The sequence below is a fragment of the Ctenopharyngodon idella genome, chromosome 5, assembly GCF_019924925.1.
Source record: "Ctenopharyngodon idella isolate HZGC_01 chromosome 5, HZGC01, whole genome shotgun sequence".
Lineage (NCBI taxonomy): Eukaryota > Metazoa > Chordata > Actinopteri > Cypriniformes > Xenocyprididae > Ctenopharyngodon > Ctenopharyngodon idella.
Genome location: NC_067224.1, coordinates 43067992 through 43092648, shown reverse-complemented (window position 1 = coordinate 43092648; position 24657 = coordinate 43067992). Strand labels below are relative to the sequence as shown.

Sequence of the window (24657 nt, the reverse complement as noted above, 5' to 3'; positions counted from 1 at the left end):
AGGAAATCAAACCAGCCGTAAATGTAAATGTAAAATATATGAAAAATACAGCGTTTTTTTTAAAACAAAGCATTGAGACATGTTAAACTGTGCCCCATAAACACAATCAAGCTTAGAAAAAAAACACTGAACCACCCCTTTAAGGGTTTAATCCAATCCATGCCCAAAAGTGGTGATCCCGTTTTGACCAAATAGAAATTGGCAGTGGTTGCAACACCATCATGTGACACAGAAGCAGTGAAACAGCCTAAGGTTGGTAAGTGTTTACGTAAGTAAGTGACTAACCTCACTTGAGGTTCCTTCAGTTCACAATTTGCAAAATGTTTCATGGACAATGTCTCAGGCAGGATGGACACACTTGATCCTGTATCATCAATCAATTCAACCGGTATTTTATTTCCATGTGGTGCTTCCAATTCTACTTGGCAGCAAATTTTGTCAGGAGACTGATTTACAGGCAGCACAGTCAGTTCAGGCAACATTAACTTCTTTCACTTCTTTGACACCTGCCAATTTACATACCTTTGCAAAATGTCCTTTCTTTTCACAGTGATGACATGTGGCAGACGCAGCAGGACAAGTGTGTGCATTAGCCAAGTGAGTATTTGATCCACAGGGAAAACAGCGTCTTTTATTTGAAATCTGTGGCTTTCCATTTTGTAATGGCATTTTCTCACTCTTTTGTTTACCTCATTTGAAACTGGACTTTGTCCTCGAGATGGCTTGAACCTGAGCAGAAGTTGAAAAGTCTCTGGCCCTCCGTATCGAGACAATGTAACAAAACTGCATGAACTCTGGCATCACCTCATGCTTTGATGACAAGCAAGTAGTTTTGGAAAGTTTTCTGCTATGTACAAAAAGGAATAGAAAACCGTCGGAAGAAAAAATGCAGGCATGGGTACAGATGCAGACATCGTCACCAGATTTTGTAATGTTTGGTACTCGTAATGAAAGAAATTAATAGGAGAGAGGATGGCTAGTTTCACAACATTACCAACACTATTTTATTCTCCTTTTCTTTTTCTTTTTTTCGTTCCTTCTCAACCAGAACATTGACTCTAGCAGCCTCTAGTGGGCTGGCCCAGTATTGCAGTCTATGAACATTAACACTTATGACATTCATAATGACCACCAGAGTTCACACTAACCTAAAATGTACAGGATTTTAAACACATAAACAGATAATTACAAATTACAAATGCTCGTTCTGTTTTAGATCTGTTTTGCTTGAGTTCTCTGAGATTGTTAGTTTCCGTGGTTATTCATTAGTTTCTCATCTGTTCATACTTCCTTTGTTTACTCTGTCTGTGTATTTAAACCCTCTGTTTTCTCTGTTCATTTTCTTGTTGTCTTAGTTTTAACTTGTTTATATTTTCATGTGTTCTCCTGCATGCTCTGAGCATTATTATTAAAGACTTCGTATAGTATTTTCCTGTTTGTGCAATTCACAACAACTAAGACACCTGAAAATATAATTTAAACAGATAAAAAAAAAAAACATTTTATAATCATTTAACCATATTATGATACCTAGAGAGTGCTATCTGTTAGCATTCTCATTTATCTCAGAAGGGGGTTCTCATCCTGATGATTTCACTGAATAACTACTTAAATTTAAACAGTCTAACCCTTTTAATCAAACAATAATGTGCTGTTTTTCCACTGCAGACAGTGAAGGAAGCTGCTGAGATGTGCAAGGAACTAAACATCCCTTTCCCTGAGGTCAACATTCCCAGTGAAGATGTAAAGAAACCGAAGGACTTCTATGTGTTCAAAGGCCAAAGGCAACTTGTGGAGGCAAGTTAAAGTCTTACAGTGTCCTGAATAAAACTTAATTATTAACTGTGTTCTGATTTAAGTGTGTTAATGTTTCTTCAGATGATATTGAGGCCTACCGGGAAAAATATCACACTTTTCAAGGTCCTTACAGCGCTGAGATGATCACTGATCTCATGGAGGTCGCTGGAAAAAACATCACAAACAACAAAGACAGACTGCTGGAGCAGATTCGCCTCGCCATAGGGCCAAAATACACTAATAATGAATAATAAACATCAGTGGTGTGCAGCGTTCTGAAATGAGGCGGCAAAGTCCTTACTGTTTTGTTTTGTTTTTTCAAATGTAAATTCATGTTTACAGCTACATTTTAAATATTAAACATTTTTCTGCATGTTTCAGTCTGTTCATTAAGCAATAAATTGCTGATCATTAATAATCAAATCAACCATAACACAGACTGAATTACAACTTTGATTGCTGATTAAAATATTGTATTACTTTGCTTCTGTTCCAATGAATTAATAAACCATTCTCTAAAAATAAGGTTTTGTCCTGGTCATTTGATATCAAACAGCACAAACGCTCATTATTATAAATCTGATAGCCGTGGTCCTGGATGCTGATTGGACAATCCGGAGCTACAGTGTACAACCTCATAATAACCCTTTATAATTGTTACCTTTTTTCTAGTATTTTGGACATACAGTATTTAATGCGGCCCACCGTCTCTCTCTCTATCTCTCTCTCTCTCTGAGAATGTGTCACAATCACTCTCTTTGCCAAGAATCTTCTCTCATAATGACAGCTGTTATAGACAATGATAGATGTTATGATAGACAAGCATCTGAGCCAAAGTAATTATCAGATCTGAGAACTTTCATTTGAAGTCTAGCAGGTTTCAAACACTCCCCCTTTCTGCCACTGATTGAACAAACTGGTAGCCAAAATGAGCATACAAATTAGCATACTCTGAATTATTGTATATGCATATATATATATATATATGGCACAGCAGAAATATAGCAGTTTCCCAGGTTATCTAATCAGAGATCTAATCTGAGAACAAAGCAGCACTGTGCTTAAAAACACTTTATTAGGAATTATACTGAGATAATGTGCAATCGAAACTTTCGTGAAGATAATCCTCTTCAGAGATACATAAGGGTATTTCATTGTTCTCTTCATATGAGACGAACAAGAAGACGACAGAAGAAGACAACAGTAAGGATGACAGAACAATATGACACAAACAGGGAACATACATCAACAAGTATGAATTTATCTGAACAAGTAGGCAATGACTGTAGACAAGGATAAATGTAACGTATAGTACAAAGCACATTTTTGGCACAAATGGAACCTCATAGTCGTGATGTAATTACTTATTCAAAATAAGTACCAACTCAAGAGAGTATGCTATTTCGGATGCAGCCATAGAGATGGGAGAAATGAAGCTTTTCGAAACTTTGAATCAATTGAACCATGAATGGAGAAGATTACTCAATCAGCTCTGCTTCTACTGTGGTGAATCAGGTCATCGCTCTTCCAACTGTCCTGTTAAACCTGCTGCCAACTCCTCTCCAAATTTTGGAGTGAGTTACATTTAATACTTTACAGATCAGTTTATGCTTGTCACTTCCCATCATTTTGTCAATTGCTAATCAAGACCACCATTACTCAGCGCTAATAGATTCTGGAGCCGCTTCAAATTTGATTAATCAAGATTTAGTGAAGCAGTTGAATATTCCTTACACCGAATGTGAACCATTGCTGTTACTGCCGTTGATGATGGTCCCATCGGTAAAGGTCATATTACTCATCAAACACTCCCCATAAAAGAGTTGGCCTGCTTCACACTGAAGAAATCACTCTCTATGTCATATCATCACCACAAAACCCAGTTATCCTATGATATCCTTGGTTATCTACTCACGACCACAGTTTTCATGGAGGGAAAAGGAATCGGCCTGTTGGTCACCTCATTGTCACACTCACTGTCTGGAACTGCCCACCAAACTTATAGTCTGCACTACCCATCTAGCCAAGAATAACCAAATAACATCCCTAATGAGTATGCTGACTTAGCCAAGGTATTTAGTAAAGACAAGGCCACCAAGTTGTTACCTTATCGCCCCTGAGACTGTCATCGACCTCCTTCCTAACACCTCTCCATGTAAGAGCTGTGTTTAACCACTGTCCATTCCTGAAACAAAAGCCATGGAAGAATACATTGAAGAAGCCTTATCTTATGGATTTATTACACCATCCACCTCTCCTGCAGCATCTGGGTTCTTCTTTGTTGACAAGAAATACGGCGGATTAAGACCTTATATTGACTATCGAGCACTCATCGCAATCACTGTTAAGAATCACCATTCCTTGCCTCTTATTCCTTCTTTTCTGGAGCCTGGTATTTCACTAAATTGGACCTCAGATCTGCCTACAATCTCATCAGAATCCGTAAGGGTGATGAATGGAAGACAGCTTTTCTCACCACCAGGGGGCACTACTATGAGTGTTACGTCCTAAGACGTATTATTTTGATTATGATTTATTATTATTTGTTTCACTGTGGTTTTCCAAGGTGTGGGCACAGTTGAATGCCCTGTGCCTGTGTTTTTTGCATTCTCTGTGTGTCTGTCTCTCTCTCTACTCCTCCTCAGGTCAAATCACTACCACCTGTAGGTCGTTTATGAGAGCGTGCCTGAGACCAGGAGTATATTGGGGCAGTTCAGTGCTTGCTGAGGGAGACACACTTCTCCCCTGCTCCAGATTGAACTCTGTGTTGGACTCTCTGCTTGTGTTTGCCATTCAGAGACAGTAGTTGTGTGTGTTAGCAGTGGCTAACTGAATCTAGCAGTGACCTGTGTTAATAGTAGTGTGTTCAGTGGTCTAACTTCAAACAGAAAGTAGAAAAAGCAAGGGAGTTGAGGTAAGTTTATGTTGTTTATTTGTTTTGTTTGAGCCTTATTAGGTTAGTTAGAACCCCTGCCTAAATTAGTTAGAGGACTGTTTTGTTTATTATTTTATTATTTTAGGCCTTGCTCTCCCCTGAGCTCCCCATTATCCTATGTTATGTTCCTTCTTTTGTAAATAAAATCCTTTCTTTGATTGTATACATTATCTGGTGTCATCTTCTCTCTGGGACAGAGGATTGAAGTGTGTTCTCGCCTTTTTCTTTTCGTCCTTACGTATTTATTTACACTTTTTCTTTGTTACTCCCCTACCGACCCCTAGACGGGTAAGGGATGGTAACAAGTGGGGGCTCGTCCGGGATTTGAACCCGGGACCTCTCGCACCTGAAGCAAGAATCATACCCCTAGACCTAATTGGTTATGCCATATGGGCTGGCCAATGCACCTTCAGTTTTCCAGTCCTTTGATAATGAATATTTCAAAGATCTCTCGAATCTACATAGACGATATCCTGATCTATTCATGATCCATGGAAGAACATATCTCTTATGTAAGAACTGTCTTGTCACGCATGCTCTGAATGATTTTTTTGTCAAGGCCGAGAAGTGTGAGTTTCATGTAACGTCAACCAAATTCCTGGGATACAATATTAGCCATTCAGGAGTTAAGAAGGATGATACCAAGGTAAAAGCTGTCACAGACTGGACCATACCCAGCACTATCAAGGAGTTACAATGATTTCTAGGCTTTGCTAACTTCTACTGTAGATTCATCGTGACTTCAGTACCATAGCTGCATCTATCATCTCACTTCTTAAAGGAAAACCCAAGAAGTTATTATAGATGGAGGCCACTACACCAGCATTCAACAGGCTCAAGTCCAGTTTCACCACAGCTCCAATTCTTAAGCATCCAGACCACAGAAACCTAGAACATAACAAGGACTACAAGCATTTGAATCCTCACCAGGCAAGATGGGCACTCTTTTTCACTCATTTCAATTTCAGTCACAAACCGTCCACGGAGCAAAAATAGTAAAGCAGATGCATTGTCACGTATCCACGACTCTATCTAAACTATCTTGCCACCCTTTATCATCATCGCACCCATCCAGTGGGATATTATAAAAGAAATTCAACATGTCCAACATGTAGAGCCATCCCCTCTAGAGTGCCCAGCTAGAAAAATTTACGTTCCATCCAGTCTTCCCAACAGAATCATTCAGTGGATCCACACATCCCTTGCTTTTAGACATCCTGGAATTAATCGCACCACTGCTTTGGTCAGAAATTCACTTTGGTGGCCCACATTAAATGCAGATATCAGTAATTATGTAACTGCTTGTCAGATCTGTGCTTAGTCACAAACTTTGCAGGACTTTTAGAACCACTACCTATTCCTTATCGACCCTGGTCACACCTGTCCATTGACTTTATTACTGATCCTCCTGACTCTTAAGGACTCACCACCATCATGGTCTCCATTGACCGCTATTCTAAGTCTTGTCATCTCATTGAATTGGAAGGTATACCCACTGCCATGGAAACTGCCCAAGTTCTGTTTAATCAAGTATTTAGAATTTATGGACTACCCGATGATATTGTTACTGATCGAAGGCCACAATTCACATCACGGGTTTGGAGAGCCTTTTGCAAACATTGGTGTGACTTTCCACTCACGACCTACACCTGAAACTCCCTTGCAAGAAATTAAATCCATGGTACGTTGGCCCTTTTAAGATTATATGTCAAGTTAATTCTGTCACGTATCATTTAGAGTTGCCTGGTAATTACTGCATCTCTCATTCCTTTCATGTGTCCCTGAAATCAGCCCACTGCTCATTGAGCCGCGAAACCACTGACAAAGAACCTGCTCCACCACTTGGGATCGATGGAGCTCCTGTCTACCTAGTTCGGGAGATCCTAGATTCTCGCAGTAGGAGGGGTCAGATGCAATACCTTGTAGATTCGGAGGGATACGGCCTGGAGGAGAGATCATGGGTAGCAACTAAGGACATCAGTTCCTGTTTTGTAATTTCCTGTCACCCTGTATTTAAGCCATTTGTTATCACTGCCACATTGTGAAGTATTGCCAGTTCACTGCCTTACCAGTGTTTTTCCATGCCTCTGGTGTTGATTACCATTAAGACCATTGTTTTTGCTCTTTTGACTCACATTTTTTTGGATTACTGTTTTGGATTTGTCTGCCATTGTATTGATGGTTTAGCTCCAACCCTAATAAAACACACCTGAATCAGCTAAGCATTTAGATGCAGAGGAGGTAATGTCTCCACAACGCAAAACCATCCAAAAAGGTATTTTTGCTTGTGTATGTAAGTTTTAATTTTATTTTAACTGCTTTTTATCTATCTATTACAGAAAGAAAGAAAGAAATCTGTACCAGTAAATTACATGGAAAACTTTTTTTCTTTGCATACTATGTCAGTATTACAAGCTTACCAGGCAGATCTGCTTAAGGACCTGGATCAGGGGGTCACAGATTTAACGCTCACTTGGACTATCTATGACTGCTCTGGTGAAAGCGGACAGGCATCAAGGAGTACGACAAAGCTATACTCTTGGATGCCCCTGTCTCGTCCTCTGGACTGTTTGGCACTGCCGTTGAGATGGTAGTGAACAGGTTTAGAAAGGCGCAGGCACAGTCGGCCGCCTTTGGGAAGTGCATTTCTTGCCGAGTATCGCTATAATAATTATATTCTCCTCTCTGTCACCTTTTCCAGGTATCTGGGTTTTAAGTGAGGTTACACTCCTTCGCATTGAATACATTGTGCAGGGTGTTCCACTCGCTGCTGACTTTTTAAGCTTCAGTGCCTAAAGTTTTAGATTATTTTAGGGCTCCACACAGCACACAGCAGTGGAATTGATACTTAAAATCTGTCCCAGCCACTGCTACTTTATTTCAACAGTACTCTACGTATCCAGGGACAATAATTTAAAATGATAATTTCACAAATTAATTTGAAAATACTATTATAATGTTGTGTAGTCTATAATACTATAGGCACAGCCAGGTTTACTCATAGAAAGATTTATTTGTGATGGAATAATTACTTTACAATTGTATTGGAGTCTCACACACATGCTTGTATAGTTATTCTGAGCCGTGCATTAATTTGAATGGTGACGCTATTATGGGAGTGGCTTGATGCAGCACGGGAGATGCAGATAACTTGATCTTGACTTTAATTAATTTTTAATTAAAACTTTAATGCTGTCTCGTAACAAATTTGCTTCAAAGATAAAATTAAATGAATTGTGAATTACAACATTGAAATAAAATTGTATGACTGTACAAATGCTCGTGAATCTAAATAATTGGGGGGGGGGGTCAAGTTTTCGTCAGGTGTCTTTTCTAATTATATGATGTCATTATGTTGCTGCCTTGCCGCCAGCCAATCGCTGCATTGCTGATCGTGGTTTCGAGTATCGATACATCTGCCCTTTTCAAGGAACACGAGAACCCGCAGTAATCTCAGACAACTTAATCCTGATTTTTTAATCCAATCCACAAATTCGTTTGAAGAACCAAATTAGCCAGAGATCAGTTATCAGGATTAGAAGATCTAGCATCTGTCAAATCATCTCAGATGTATTAAGTGAGGTACGAAGAACGGACCCCTGGTCCTGCGAGATGCATCTTCATTGCATCAGCTGATGCGGCGTCTCGTTCCTCTCTCAGGGAACCATAGTTATGTGCGTAACCTGAGACATTTTGCCTGTGTTTTGACCAAAGCCTGTGACTTGACTACGAGTTGTGATTATTGTTTGGAATTATACTCAGATCTTTTAATAAAGACCTGCTTAATGAATCCAGTCATCTTCCTTACAACTATGGAGCATGGAATTTTGAATGCTTTCAATCAGTTCTCCTTGCACTTGAATGGTCAAATGTACACATAGTTGTCAAAATGTCCATCGTGTGGAGTATCTCACGTATATACAGTCGGTTATCGCTTAAGTGGATGTAAACATTTGGGTGAAAACAAGACATGTGTCAGTATCCATGGATTCGGTCTTAAAGGGACTGTAGCCTATATTTGTCATTAATGTTAATAAAACAACAAAATATGTTAAATGAATGTATACATGGTAAATAAACCTACTGTATCTGAAAAACAAGTTTATTTAATTTTTATCTCTATACAGTGGCACTTGAAAGTTTGTGAACCCCTTGCAGAATCTGTGAAAATGTGAAAAAGTTTAACAAATTAAGAGATCATACAAAATGCATGTTATTTTTTATTTAGTACTGTCCTGATTAAGATATTTTACATAAAAGATGTTTACATATAATTCACAAGACAAAAAAAATAGCTGAATTTATAAAAATGACCCCGTTCAAAAGTTTGTGAACCATTGATTCTTAATACTGTGTGTGGTTACCTGGATGATCCACGACTGTTTTTTTGTTTTGTGATGGTTGTTCATGAGTCTCTTGTTTGTTCTGAGCAGTTAAACTGAGCTCTGTCCTTCAGAAAAATCCTCCAGGCCCTGCAGATTCTTCAGATTTCCAGCATCTTTTGCATATTTGAACTCTTTACAGCAGTGACTGAATGATTTTGAGATCCGTCTTTTCACACTGAGGACAACTGAGGGACTCAAACACAACTATTAAAAAAGGTTCAAACATTCACTGATGCTCCAGAAGGAAACACGACGCATTAAGAGTCGGGGGGTGAAAACTTTTGAACAGGATGAAGATGTCCAAATTTTTCTTATTTTGTTTAAATATCAGTTTTCTTCATTTAGTACTGCCCATTGGAAGCAACAGAAGATACCTACATGTTTCCCAGAGACAAATAAGTACAATTTACCTTGATATTCAAATTCAAAAAGTTTTCACACCCCTGACTCTTAATGCATCGTGTTTCCTTCTGGAGCATCAGTGAATGTTTGAACCTTTTTTAATAGTTGTGTTTGAGTCTCTCAGTTGTCCTCAGTGTGAAAAGATGGATCTCAAAATCATTCAGTCACTTCTGGAAAGGGTTCAAATATGCAAAAAATGCTTGAAGTCTGAAGAATCTGCAGGACCTGGAGGATTTTTTCTGAAGAACAGAGCTCAGTTTAACTGCTCAGAGCAAACAAGAGACTCATGAACAAACATCACAAAACAAACAAACAGTCGTAGATCATCCAGGTAACCACACACAGTATTAAGAATCAATGGTTCACAAACTTTTGAACTGGGTCATTTTAATAAATTCAGATATTTTTTTTTTGTCTTGTGGATTATATGTAAACATCTTTTATGTAAAATATCTTACTCTGGACAGTACTAAATAAAGAATAACATGCATTTTGTATGATCTCTCTTATTTTGTTAAAATGTTTCACATTTTCACAGATTCTGCAAGGGGTTCACAAACTTTCAAGTGGCACTGTAGCATTTGTTGTATTGTTTGTAATTTGTTTGTAAATTTCTTTTTATATAACAACAATTATATATATTGGTAATTATGCCCTTTGAAGGTTATTAGACACTGAAATTTTTGTTCTTTAAGTTTGTGACAAGCACATAAAAAAATATTACTTTTTTCATTAGAGTAATAATAAAGAAGCTGTCCTACACTCATTAGTCTCACTGTGTTGTGCTTGGAAAACTGCCACATCACCAAAAAAAAAAGAGAGAGAGAGAGAGAAATTAATAAATGTATAGGTATCGGTATCGGCGAGTACTAGAAAAAAAGTATCGGTACTCGTACTCGGTCCTTAAAAAAATGGTATCGGTGCATCCCTAGTTCTAATGGTTCTCAATGTTCTTCAAAATATCTTCTGTGTTCCATAGAGGTAAAAAAGAGTCATACTGATTTTGAACGGGTGAGTAAATGATGACAGAGTTTTCAATAACAGGGAGCACACAACCACATAAACCGAAACGACACCGAACACTGAACAAAGGAAACTAAGGGTTTAAATACATACAGGGATAATTAACGTAACTAGAAAAACATCAGCACTCCAAAAACCAAGGAGACAAACTAGCAAAGGGAACACAGGCAAACCAGAACAAAACACAGAGAAAACTAAACCAAAACTGAACATAATCGTTACAGTAGGCTACTAATCAAACTATTCAAATAAAATGTAAAGCCTCACAAATTAAATAAAAATGCTAAATACATGACATCAAAGAGTAAAAAACTGTATTAGCCTAGACTAGCAAAGGTTATTTGTTCATTGGTTGCTCTGCTGTGTCCTTACCAATTTATCTGAATGCCTGTAATCCAGGGGTGCCCGGCCCTGTTCCTGGAGATCTACCTATCTGCAAAGTTTAGCCAAAGAACTTACACTGACAAGAAGCGACACTCAATAGAACGTTCCATTGCAACACCGGCGCCCAGCAGCAGCCCTACGCTTCCGCCATTTTGGGGTGAAAGCGAGTTGGCAGTCCACTAGTGTCTATGGCAATATCAGCTGCTTTGTTAAAAAAAAAAAAAACGTTCATTAAAGCTAAAATCCAACCTGAATGATGACAACACAGAATAAAATACTATCACTACTGATCATCAAATCCTTTTTACAGTTTATTTTTATTTTAAGTCTTTGTATTTACTTGTTTTATTTTGGTTAATGCTTGAGGAGCTGCGGTGTATGTACAACAGATATCTGTTCCAGACACAAAGGAGGATATTAAGAAGAACAAAGTTTAAAACAAAAACAAGCTTGAAACTACTTACATTTAAACACCACATTTTCGTTTGTACACGTACATCTGCCGATGCTGCCATTTTTTTTATTTTTTCAAATAAATGACCATTAACAGCGAATTGTGGGCTATCTGCAGCAGCGAAGGACAATGTTAATGTCTGTTAAAGCAAGACTATGTAAACAACAACAAAAAAAAACACAGCCACTGTGCCCAAAAGTGGGAATTATGGGATAACAGACACAGCAATGCATCATGTTCTATAAGATCATCATGTTTGTACCGAGATCCAGGGGATTAAAACGCACAATATATTTCAGACCTATTAGAGTAATAATAAGTAATAGTACTATTATTAATATTACTCCACTAGGTCTGAAATATATATTGTACGTTTTAATCCCCTGGATCTCACTACAAACATGATGATCTTAACTTTATTAATTAATAAGTTATTAATTTACTATTAGTAAATGTGTAAAGTTGCATAAAATGGAAATACTCAATAAAGTAGGCTAACTACGTTACCTCAGATGTGATAGTATAAAACATATATAAGACAATACAACATTTACTGTAGGTGTCATTACATTTACTGATGACTTAATTTGAGAAATGTTCTGTTGCGTTTCTCATTTGGCTGTGAGATTCACTTTGGTTTAGCTCCAACCCTAATAAAACACACCTGAATCAGCTACTTAACATCTTCAGGAGCACTTAAAAATTACAGACAGGTGTGTTGAGCAGGGCTGGAGGAAGAGGAAGGAGGAAGTTAGATCTCCAGGAACAGGATTGGGCACCCCAGCTGTAATCAATCAGGCAAAACAGCTCGGATGACTATTGCACAAACTATGCATTGTTTTGATGCAATGTTAACTACATTCCTCCTCCTCCTCCTCCTCCTCCTCCTCCTCCCCCCTTAAACACTTTTCACTCTCTCTAGTTTATTTAGATGCAGAGGAGGTAATGTCTCCACAACGCTTGTGTATTTAAGTTTTAATTTTATTTTAACTGCTTTTTATCTATCTATTACAGAAAGAAAGAAAGAAAGAAATTACCAGGAACCAGGAAATTACATGGGAAACTTTTTCCGCTCTCTGGAGTTCAGGTTCATCACCTCCACCTCCCACACTAATATCTAGACTTTCAGAGTCCTATAAAAGAGGCTCTTCTGTCTGATCTGAGAGTCGACAGATGCTGAGTTGCTACTGGTGAAGACTATACCAGAACAGTGAGTATATGTTTTAAAGCTTTTACAACAGGGCAATTAATAGACTTAATGTCATTATAATAGTATGACAACAGTATATGAATGAATCCAGATTATTTTATTTTTTTTTAGTAAAGAGCTTTAATTCATAAATAAAACTTCACCAAAATCAATGGCCTGATGCAAACTAGTAAGTACTATAACTTCCACTGTTAGCAACTTGCATTAAAAAACAAAAACAGTGGCTTAACAATTGACATGTGTGGTATACCTAATGGTAACACTTTATAATAACTGCACACTATGAAGCATTAGTTAAGCATTAGTAAACAGTCAATTCATCATTTATAAAGCATTAATAAGCAGTTTATAAATACAGCTGTAAATGCTTTGTTCTTGATTTATAAGCATACCTATAATGTGTTTAGTAATTTTCATATTTTATTAATGATCAATTTATTATTTCTAAATTAAGTATTACATTATTTACAAACCAGTTATTTAGGAGTGTTCAGTGGTTCATAAGATCATTTATAAAGTGTAAGTAAATGATTAATAAACTATTTAAATGAACATTTATGCATCTTATTATTTAGACCTATAGTAATAGTTACTCAGTGTGTTAATAAATGCTTTATTAATACATATTCCTACTGTAATTCATGATTAATTCGGGTAGTTATAAAACATTTAGTAGTTGTCAGTGAACTATTGTTGTGAGCTCATCTAAAGTGAGGACTATTCATGCCTCGTAAAGCTTTATAAAGGAGATTTAAAGGCTCAGTGATCTTCTGCACTGCTGTTCTCTAATGTTTTAAACTTAGTACTGAGGTAGTTTTGACACTGTGAAATATTATATTACATTAGTAATGTTTTATAAAAAAAAAAAATATATATATATATATATATATTTGTTGTATTTTGGTACTCGTGTAATCCGGTGTTGGCACTGGTAAATTTTTATTCAGCAATGTTTACACTTTACAGAAATGTATTTTTATATCAGATTGCAAAAGCTTAGTTTCATTTTGCTGCACAGTTATGTTTTCTGGAGGAGTACAGGGATTTTTACTTTCTGTGAAATTGCAGAGGTTTATTTTTAATTTTTTATCAAGTTACCCATACTCATAAAGTTTAATTTTTTGCTTTAAATAAATATTTCTATGTTCTGTATCCTTTAAATCTCCTTTATAAAAGCTTTACGAGGCATGAATAGTCCTCACTTTAGATGAGCTCACAAAAATAGTTCACTGACAACTACTAAATGTTTTATAACTACCTGAATTAATCATGAATTACAGTAGGAATATGTATTAATAAAGCATTTATTAAAACACGGAGTAACTATTACTATATGTCTAAATAATAAGATGTATAAATGTACATTTAAATTGTTTATTAATCATTTACTTACATTTTATAAATGATCTTATGAACCACTGAACACTCCTAAATAACTGGTTTGTAAATAATGTAATACTTAATTTAGAAATGATAAATTGATCATTAGTAAAGTATGAAAATACAATTATTAAACACATTATAGATATGCTTATAAATCAAGAACAAAGCATTTATAGCTGTATTTATAAACTGCTTACTAATGTCTATAAATGCTTTATAAATGATGAATTGACTATTTACTAATGCTTAACTAATGCTTCATAGTGTGAGTTATTCTAAAGTGTTACCATAGATGTTAACATTAATGTTGACTTCATTGTTTTATAGATGAGTGCATCCAAACCCCAGAAAAGGTAATTCTGCTCAGATTTCTATGATTGAAGCTGTGCACTTCATTATATCACCTATAAGTACTGAACTGCATTATTTACACAATTAACGTCTATTACAAACTGAATAATTCTGTGAGTACCTGTTCAAAATACACTTCAGAGTTATTTAAATCTAAAATCAAAATATGTGATATAGCAGTATGTGATGTTAAATTCAGCACTGGTCTGTCTCTGCAGTGAGGTGAGAATCAAACACTCTCTGAACGAGAAGGAGGAGGAGTTTGTAGCCAAACGGAGAAAAGCTGTTCTAGAAAGCCTGCAGAAGCTTCAGATTCACTGCAGTGAGGTAAAACTTTACTTATAGGCTACTTCATATATCTGCCTGGCTATTCCTTTTTCTTACAAACAATGTCATAACTGATAAACATCAAATGTCAAACTGTCTGTGTTTCAGAATGAGGTGCCAAACGTTGCATTACTGGGATCTGGAGGAGGAGAAAGAGCCATGGTGGGTTTGCTGGGATCCCTGGTTCAGCTCCAGAAAACAGGTCTTCTGGACTGTGTCCTTTATCTGAGCGGAGTCTCTGGATCCACCTGGTATACAACAAACGCAAACACACTCACTCACACAGATGTGGTGAATGTCATAAATGAGAGTATGTTGTTCCTCTGAAGGTGTATGGCCTCCTTATATCAGGAATCAGACTGGTCCACCAAACTAGAGACTGTGAAAGACAAGATCATCCAGAGACTCAGCGGTCCTAAAGTCAGCTGGACAGATGCATTTGACAAACTGAAGAAATATTACTATGAGAAAGACATATTCAGCTTGACTGACGTCTGGGCAGTGATGGTCGTCACGGATTATGTGAAAGAGGTCTGTGCCACATATCACAACCCTTAATGATGTATGATCTTAATGAGGCGCTCACGTTCAGACTTAAAAAGTTCTATATTTTTAGTAGGCTATTGATGTGTATGCCACACTTGATTAAAAATATGATTTTATAAGTCATAATAATGAGAAACTCTCATAATCTTGTGGCGGTACGGAAGTTCCGTGAACCTTCCGGCCGTCCATGCCCATATCTGGTAGGAAACAATTAGGTGTAAATGATAAAAGGGAAGTAAAACTCGGAGAGAGGGTGTGAAGTGTTCGAGGGAGGAAAGAGAATCGACTCACCTGCTGAACCAGCTCCAGCTCTTCCGTGACGCGGCTCACAGTATCTGCCGTGACCAAAACGAGTGGTGATCAAAGCAGCGCTTTACTCCTAACACTGGTTACTGGCTACAGAGCAAGGCTGTGCCGTTTTCCCTGCTGAAGAGTGCTCAGGTATTTCTTCTCCCTGCAAGTCCTCTGAACCTCTCAAACCCTCCTGAAGACATCCCCAAAAACAACACACACACGCACATACACTCACCACAACAACAGGCACACACACACACACTAGCCTACAAAGTCATGCATTCACATCTGTACTTTCATGTGTCGCCTATTGGCATATTGTTTTTTTTGACGAACTTAGGAACTTTTGAGAGTTTAATTAATTGTTTGCTTCACTCCTTTTTTGTTTTTTTGTGTGTTTTGGTTCTTTTTGGTGCGATAACGTGGAGCGAAATGGACACTTGAAACTGCTGTTACTACCAAGCATTCCCGGACTGACTTGATATTTTTCTCATACTGTTTTTTTCCCTTCCTCTCTCTCTCTCTCTGGTTGAGTTGAACGTGTGATTTTGTTGGTAAAAATGCTGTTTTTTTTTTTTTCTGATTGCTTGATTGTGAAAATATATTCAACTGAACTGCATCCAGTTTTATTTGTCATGATTTAAAGTGTTGTATTTTCACTAACTCCATGTAACAGGTGGTATATTATGTTGATAGGTTGGTGATAGGTTGAATCCTATCTGATGCCTGAATTTACTTTAGTTAAAAAAAAAATGAAAGATTATTTTGGATGGGCCGCCACCATTACAATCTCATAATAATGACTTAGTAGTATGTCATAATGAGAACATTTCTCATAATAATAGAAAATTGTAATTATTAGCCATAATGGCACTCTGACATCTGCTGGTCAAAGGCATGTAAATGGAGGAACACAGCAGTTTTTTTTTATATTTAATTAAATAAATAATATAATTTTACATTTTAATTTAAATAATAAACATTTGGACACAAAATATTGATTTGAAATACACTGTTTTATTATCTCATTAAATGCAAAGTTTCCATAAAGAAAACAGTTTCTAGCAGGTTTTTCACTTGAGCTTGTTTGTGACTGAAGAAATTGTCCCAGGTCTCCCATAAACTGACATGATGAATTACAGCTGTAAATATATATATTTTTTCTCTTCAGATAGACAAACACACACTCACAGATCAGTGGAAGCAGCAGAGTAAAGACCCGTTTCCCATCTACACAGCGATCGACAAGGGATGCAAACAGCGCAAAGATGGAGGTTTGTGTTTGTGTGTGAGAGAAAGACAGAGTTAATGTGTTTGTTTCAGCTGTTATATGAACGTGTTTCTGTCTGCAGACCCCTGGTTTGAGTTCACTCCACATGAAGCAGGTTATTCTCTCACTGGAGCGTTTGTGGAAACCTCCAGCTTTGGCAGCAAGTTTGAAAATGGCCGTAAGATCAAGAACCAGCCTGAAATTGACATGCTGTACCTGCAAGGTAACAAACTCTGTTACAGGAGAGTTTATTAATATTTATCATTTCAACTTACATTCTACAGATTCTCCATTATAAACTGTACATTGACCTGAATTAGAGAATATTGTAAAATAGATCAATAGTCTCTGGGATGTGTATTGATCTGGAGATCAGGTCTGTCAAAACTGAAATATAAATATTACAATTAGAAATGTTGAAAAATAATTTAAAAAGCAATTTCATCAATACATTGAAGTGCTGTTTTCGGTAACACTTTAGTATAGGGAACACATATAAACTATGACTTTTCCCTCAATAAACTCCTAATTTACTGCTTATTAATAGTTAGTAAGGTAGTTGTTAAGTTTAGGTATTGGGTAGGATTATGAATGTAGAATAAGCTCATGCAGAATAAGGCATTAATATGTGCTTAATAAGTACTAATAAATAGCCAATATTTTAGTTATATGCATGCTAATAAGCAACTAGTTAAAAGACCCTAAAATAAAGTGTTACCCAAACCTTCTCATTACACAGTGATTTAAAGGAAAGATCATTTTTGCTTAAAAATAAGAGATTAGATAACAACTTCATGCATCAGACTGTTTGTATTATACATTTATTTTTGTTTATTATAAACACTTTTAAACTTAAATGTGTTTTCTGCAGCTCTGTGTGGCAGCGCTTTCGCTGATGAAGACGAGATCCTTAAATTCCTCTGGGAACAAATAAAAGGTGCAACTTCATTTGTTCTGAAGATTCATTTCTGCCTAAAGCTGACAGTCATAATGTAAACTTGAATGCCATTAGATTTTTTTCCCCCCCAGAGTTCATTCATCATTTCCTGCTTAAAAGAGAAACGGGGATGTTTGAGGAAATAAAGAAAGGTAAAACTTTTCTTACTGCTTTTATTTATTGACAAGTTGATCTACCTTTTGTGTCTAATGATCTATTAATTCTACCTGCTGATAAATAATAAGTTAAACTCTTTAATGATGAAAAATAAAAGTGAGCTATAATGATGATGATTGTCACCTGAAAACACCTGATGTCATAAATTTGGGGATGGAAAGCAATGTTTGCACATGTTTGTTTTCTTCAGAAGATCCAAACTCCCCTCCTGTAGACGAATGTTATCAGGTGCTCATGGATCTGGTGGACATGAATCTCTCTGTTTTGAATGACAAAGATCCATCTGATCTCGATGAATCCATCAGAACAAAGCTGAACGGTAAGATTTTCCTAAAGTGTGCTAGAAAATGGCTTTTCAGCAACATTTAAACAGTAAAACAAACTACAAACTAATTGAAACAATACAATAACATGCAAGAACATCTGTTTTGGCCAACAAAAACTCTAATTAAGAAGACACACAAACTAATTTTACCTGCATCAGATGACAAGAACTCAACCTGCACATTCCCCTTCTTTTTACAGAGCTCACCGGAGGCGAACATGAGCTAATTTTTCAAGTGGAAAAACTGAATCTCACTGATAAAGAAGCTGCAAAACAGTATATGAAACAATACACTGAGGATGTGTGTAATTATGTGAATCATTACTTCAGTTTCTGGCCTTTTGGTAGGTTGAACTGTCTTTACAATGTGTTGATTTGTATAATGCACTTAATTTTTGATTTTCAAGCCAGATTAATTTTAAATAATTCCATCAACTGAAAACATACAAAATATAAAACAATATCAGAACCATTTTCTGAGTTTAAGAACCACTGTGTATTTGTTTTACAGATATTTGGACAAGAATTTTTATATGCATGGATCAGTGGATCTGGGGCAGGAATTATAACTTCCTCCACAACATGAATGGTGAGAACAGAAACTCAAATGGACAGGTGTTAACTGGAAATTCATTGTGAATAATATAATAATGCTGTGATCCTTCAGATGAAGCAGTGCCCTCCATTCTTCTGAAAAGTGAGAAGAGAGACTATGAAGATGCTGGACTGTTGCTGAACTCACCCTACTCCTCAGTGCTGAGAAAAGAGAGAAACACTGACCTCATCATTTCCCTGGATTTCAGTGAGACTGATCCTTTCAAGGTACTATACACTCAGAGAATTCATTCATTTAAAGAAATAAATCCCCTAGAAATCATCATTTACTCCCTCTGACATTTCAAACCCGTGACTTGTGTCTTCTGTAGAACACAATAGGAGACTTTTTAAAATAATCTTGCTGCTTTTTTCCCTCATGACATTCATGACCTCAGGAGTTCACACTAACCTAAAATGTACAGGATTAACAGATAATTACAAATGCCGTATATCTGTAATGGTCTCGTTCTGTTTTAGTTCAGTTTTGCCTGAGTTCTCTGAGATAGTTTTTTTTCATGGTTATTCATTAGTTCCTCACCTGTTCGTAGTTTCATTTATTACTCTGTCTGTGTATTTAAACCCTCAGTTCCCTTTCAAAAGTTACACACAATGCTGCGCAAAGAGCGCATTGTGTCTGTGTACAACACAAACATTTTTCCCCAAACTATTACTTAGATACGAGTTAGTTTTTGCAGCCAGAAAAAAAGCTTTTTTCTCACTTTCTTCCTCTTTCTCTCTAACGAAAAGAAAGGAATAGAAAAAAAAGAGAATCATGTCGAGAGAGTCAAAGAAATGCGTGCCGCCTTGCCCATGGCCCATTTCTGAATCTGTATGAATTCTGTATTGAATGTCTGGGGGAAAGACACGCTTTATTGGCTCTCAGGGATGCAGAGTGTGAGCACTGCGAAACATTTCCCATTAAAGTGCTCCGCTCCAGGCTCGCATATGTCAAGAGATCAAGAGCGTGCCTGAGCATCCTCGACATTACATTCCTGGGGCTCGTGTGTCGATCTAGTAGACGGGTCCTCCCCGTTCTCTTGCTCTTTCACCAGATCATGTGTTCCTCAAGCCCACTTCTGAAGTGCACCCAGACGCTTCTTCAGACCAGGCTGAAGACGCAAGCTCTCTTGGGGAAATGGTCTTTGAGTGCGCTGTCTCCGAGCGTTCATCACATGACGACGAGGTCAACAGTCTTCAGTTAGATTGGCCACAGGAACAAGAGACCCCCAGACGATCTAAATTAGACAACAGATTTCTGTCGGGTGGCTAAGGAGAAACCCCAGAGAGACGGTCCCTCCCCTTTTTTCCAGATCTCCATGACAAACTGCAAAATTCATGGAATAACCCGTACTCCTCTTGTGTCTTTGTGTCCTCAACTTTGATTTATTCGACTATCGTCGGTGTGAAGGCACAGAGGTACATGATGATGCCCCAGGTGGAAGAGACACTCGTGGGCTATCTCTCCCCTGGTAGTGCATCATCATTAAAAAAGCCTGTACTTCCCTCCAGACCATGCAGAACATCATCGTCTAGGGAAGGCTTTTTAGGCAGCGGTCAGGCTGGTGCTGCCCTGCACACCATGGTGTTGTTGCAGGTTTACGACAATGATGGACCTGAGATCGTTGAAAGTTCCCTCATGGGATTTAGCCTATGGTCCTTGAGGGGCTAGTCGACAGCCCCTTTGAACCACTAGAGTCATCGCCAATCAAGCTTTTGACTCTTAAGATGGTTTTTCTTATGGCTATCTCATCATTAAAGAGGATTTGCAGACTCTGTCGGTTCCACCATCCTGCTTAGACTTTGCCCCAGGCTATTTTGCACCCGCACCCTGACTATCTTCCAAAAGTTTCATTTTCGACCGTATATCTGGTCATCCTTGAAGACTTCTGTCCTCCACCTTTCACTTCGCCAGAGCAGGAGAGACTCCACTTACTGTGTCCAGTTTGTGCTCTTCAGATTTACGTCCACCGCACTAGCCAGAGGCGTAAGTCAGAGCAGCTGTTCATCTGAAAACTATTAAATAACCATTTTAAAATAAGTGCATGAGTTTAATTTAACCATATTATGATACCTAGAGAGTGCTATCTGTTAGCATTCTCATTTATCTCAGAAGGGGGTTCTCATCCTGATGATTTCACTGAATAACTACTTAAATTTAAACAGTCTAACCCTTTTAATCAAACAATATTGTGATGCTTTTCCACTGCAGACAGTGAAGGAAGCTGCTGAGACGTGCAAGAAACGAAACATCCCTTTCCCTGAGGTCAACATTCCCAGTGAAGATGTAAAGAAACCGAAGGACTTCTATGTGTTCAAATGCCGAAACGCTCCAACCGTGATCCACATCCCTCTCTTTAATGTGATCAACTGTGGAGGCAAGTTAAAGTCTTACAATGTCCTGAATAAAACTTAATTATTAACTGTGTTCTGATTTAAGTGTGTTAATGTTTCTTCAGATGATATTGAGGCCTACCGGGAAAAATATCACACTTTTCAAGGTCCTTACAGCGCTGAGATGATCACTGATCTCATGGAGGTCGCTGGAAAAAACATCACAAACAACAAAGACAGACTGCTGGAGCAGATTCGCCTCGCCATAGGGCCAAAATACACTAATAATGAATAATAAACATCAGTGGTGTGCAGCGTCCTGAAATGAGGCGGCAAAGTCCTCACTCTTTTGTTTTTTCAAATATAAATTCATGTTTACAGCTACACTTAATGCTGACACATTTTGAACCACATGAAAATGAAAGGCGGGATTTATCGTCTGAACAGAGCAATAGGCCAATCATTATGTTACTTTTCTGTTTAGTACGTTAAACATTTTTCTGCATGTTTCAGTCTGTTCATTAAGCAATAAATTGCTGATCATTAATAATCAAATCAACCATAACACAGACTGAATTACAACTATGACTGCTGATTAAAATATTGTATTACTTTGCTTCTGTTCCAATGAATTAATAAACCGTTCTCTAAAAATAAGGTTTTGTCCTGGTCATTTGATATCAAACAGCACAAACGCTCATTATTATAAAACTGATAGTTGTGGTCCTGGATGCTGATTGGACAATCCAGAGCTACAGTGTACAACCTCATAATAACCCTTTATAATTGTTACCTTTTTTCTATTTGATGCGGCCCACCATCTCTCTCAGTGTGTGTCAGAATCACTCTCTTTCCCAGGAATCTTCTCTCATAATGACAGCTGATGATATTTGTTATAGAGAAGCATGATCCAAAGTAATTATCACATTTAAGAACTTTCACTTGAAGTCTAGCAGGTTTCAAACACTCCCCCTATCTGCCACTGGCTGAACAAACTGGTAGCCCCGCCCCCAAACTGAATCATAGGCTGCATCCGAAGTTGCGTACTTCCCTACTATATAGTAGGTGAAAAACAGTATGTGACAAAAAAAGTATGTCCGAATACACAGTCCTCATAAAAGTGTAGGCAGTAGTACCCGAATGACCTACTACTTTCGGCTGAAGTGCATACGATGGACACTTTATCTCATGAGGCCACGGCAGAGGATTTGAATGGCAGTGAAGTGACGCAACTGACGCTGGTAGGTCACATGATAATGACAACATGGCGAATGTAGTATTCATACTACACATAATTATACTATATAGCAGCGGTATTCAAATGGCGGACCGTGGTGCAGTTCCAGACCTCGGCTTGGTTCCATAAAAAACACTATAGTAATTTATAATAAATACTACAGTGTTTTTGAACCATACTGTAGTAAAGTACTTGAATTCATTTGTTGTGGTAATTCTATAGTTGCTGTGGTAATATAACAACTATAGTAATATAAACAAATTACTTTACCCAATACCCAATAAGTTTTCTACAACTATAGGGTATATTATACTACAAACCCAATTCCAAAAAAGTTGGGACACTGTACAAATTGTGAATAAAAAAGGAATGCAATAATTTACAAATCTCATAAACTTATATTTTATTCACAATAGAATATAGATAACATATCAAATGTTGAAAGTGAGACATTTTGAAATGTCATGCCAAATATTGGCTCATTTTGGATTTCATGAGAGCTACACATTCCAAAAAAGTTCAGACAGGTAGCAATAAGAGGCCGGAAAAGTTAAATGTACATATAAGAAACAGCTGGAGGACCAATTTGCAACTTATTAGGTCAATTGGCAACATGATTGGGTATAAAAAGAGCCTCTCAGAGTGGCAGTGTCTCTCAGAAGTCAAGATGGGCAGAGGATCACCAATTCCCCCAATGCTGCGGCGAAAAATAGTGGAGCAATATCAGAAAGGAGTTTCTCAGAGAAAAATTGCAGAGTTTGAAATTATCATCATCTACAGTGCATAATATCATCCAAAGATTCAGAGCATCTGGAACAATCTCTGTGCGTAAGGGTCAAGGCCGGAAAACCATACTGGATGCCCGTGATCTTCTGCTCACTGTTCTGTGGTCAGACGAATCAAAATTTGAAGTTCTTTTTGGAAAACTGGGACGCCATGTCATCCGGACTAAAGAGGACAAGGAAACCCAAGTTGTTATCAGCGCTCAGTTCAGAAGCCTGCATCTCTGATGGTATGGGGTTGCATGAGTGCGTGTGGCATGGGCAGCTTACACATCTGGAAAGGCACCATCAATGCTGAAAGGTATATCCAAGTTCTAGAACAACATATGCTCCCATCCAGACGTCATCTCTTTCAGGGAAGACCTTGCATTTTCCAACATGACAATGCCAGACCACATACTGCATCAATTACAACATCATGGCTGCGTAGAAGAAGGATCCGGGTACTGAAATGGCCAGCCTGCAGTCCAGATCTTTCACCCATAGAAAACATTTGGCGCATCATAAAGAGGAAGATGCGACAAAGAAGACCTAAGACAGTTGAGCAACTAGAAGCCTGTATTAGACAAGAATGGGACAACATTCCTATTCCTAAACTTGAGCAACTTGTCTCCTCAGTCCCCAGACGTTTGCAGACTGTTATAAAAAGAAGAGGGGACGCCACACAGTGGTAAACATGGCCTTGTCCCAACTTTTTTGAGATGTGTTGATGCCATGAAATTTAAAATCAACTTATTTTTCCCTTAAAATGATACATTTTCTCAGTTTAAACATTTGATATGTCATCTATGTTGTATTCTGAATAAAATATTGAAATTTGAAACTTCCACATCATTGCATTCCTTTTTTATTCACAATTTATCTAGTGTCCCAACTTTTTTGGAATCGGGTTTGTACAATATACACTACAGTTTACTGTAGTAAAAACTAAATTACAGTTCACTATAGTTAATACTACAGTATGCTGTAGCATTCATTAACAAAGTGTTGTAAATACTATAATATATACAGTATACTACAATTTACTATAGTATGGTTCAAAAACACTATAGTATTTTTTCATGTATAGTTCCATCCATTAGTTAACTTTGTTTTGATTATTAGATTATGTACAAAGTTTGTTTTAGTAGTTTTAGCTGGATTTTTCAGCAGGGTGGCCATACATGTAAATTAATGTAAATTAATGTAAATGTAAATAATACCATAAATGGAACTTCCATAAATGGAACTTAAATGGAACTTCATAGTCGTGAAGTAATTACTTATTCAAAATAAGCACATACTCAAAAGAGTATGCGATTTCGGATGCAGCCACTAGAGTTGAGGGAAACGAATCTTTTTTAAACATTGAATCAATTGAACCATTTGCTTCACAAAATGACTCAGTTTCGAAGCGCTCGAAACGACAGGCGCTGCTGACGCCTGCTGGTCAAAACGGTGAAATGCAACGAAAACTCAGCCCAAATATACAAGTGCAATGTTTTAGCTAAAGTGTAATCTATTAAATGCA

At 37.4% G+C, this 24657-nt stretch overlaps 1 protein-coding gene and 1 long non-coding RNA gene across 7 annotated transcripts in view; both read left to right on the top strand.

The window, feature by feature from the left end:
- LOC127513090 (cytosolic phospholipase A2 gamma-like) overlaps positions 1–21785 on the top strand; it is a 115696-nt gene extending 93911 nt beyond the window's left edge. For 3 of the 5 annotated variants that reach the window (XM_051894635.1, XM_051894636.1, XM_051894637.1), the window contains exons 3-15: positions 14543–14651; positions 14760–14902; positions 14981–15182; positions 16663–16765; positions 16844–16984; positions 17633–17698; positions 17791–17850; positions 18066–18194; positions 18401–18544; positions 18712–18789; positions 18868–19022; positions 21007–21172; positions 21254–21785. In XM_051894635.1, the coding sequence (XP_051750595.1) occupies positions 14543–14651; positions 14760–14902; positions 14981–15182; positions 16663–16765; positions 16844–16984; positions 17633–17698; positions 17791–17850; positions 18066–18194; positions 18401–18544; positions 18712–18789; positions 18868–19022; positions 21007–21172; positions 21254–21423 (1666 nt within the window). In that variant the 3' untranslated portion in view covers positions 21424–21785. Of the gene's footprint in view, positions 1–1878; positions 2323–12341; positions 12591–14300; positions 14327–14542; positions 14652–14759; positions 14903–14980; positions 15183–16662; positions 16766–16843; positions 16985–17632; positions 17699–17790; positions 17851–18065; positions 18195–18400; positions 18545–18711; positions 18790–18867; positions 19023–21006; positions 21173–21253 lie in introns of those variants that run through there. The other 2 variants (XM_051894634.1, XM_051894638.1) reach the window with 2 other exon arrangements.
- Positions 263–1797, top strand: LOC127513137 (uncharacterized). 2 transcript variants are annotated; one of them, XR_007930345.1, is made up of 3 exons: positions 263–388; positions 551–597; positions 1669–1797. It is a non-coding gene; the product is annotated as an uncharacterized LOC127513137 (long non-coding RNA). The 2 variants fall into 2 exon arrangements; XR_007930346.1 differs by having other exon boundaries at positions 286–465.
- Positions 21786–24657: the final 2872 nt, after the last annotated feature.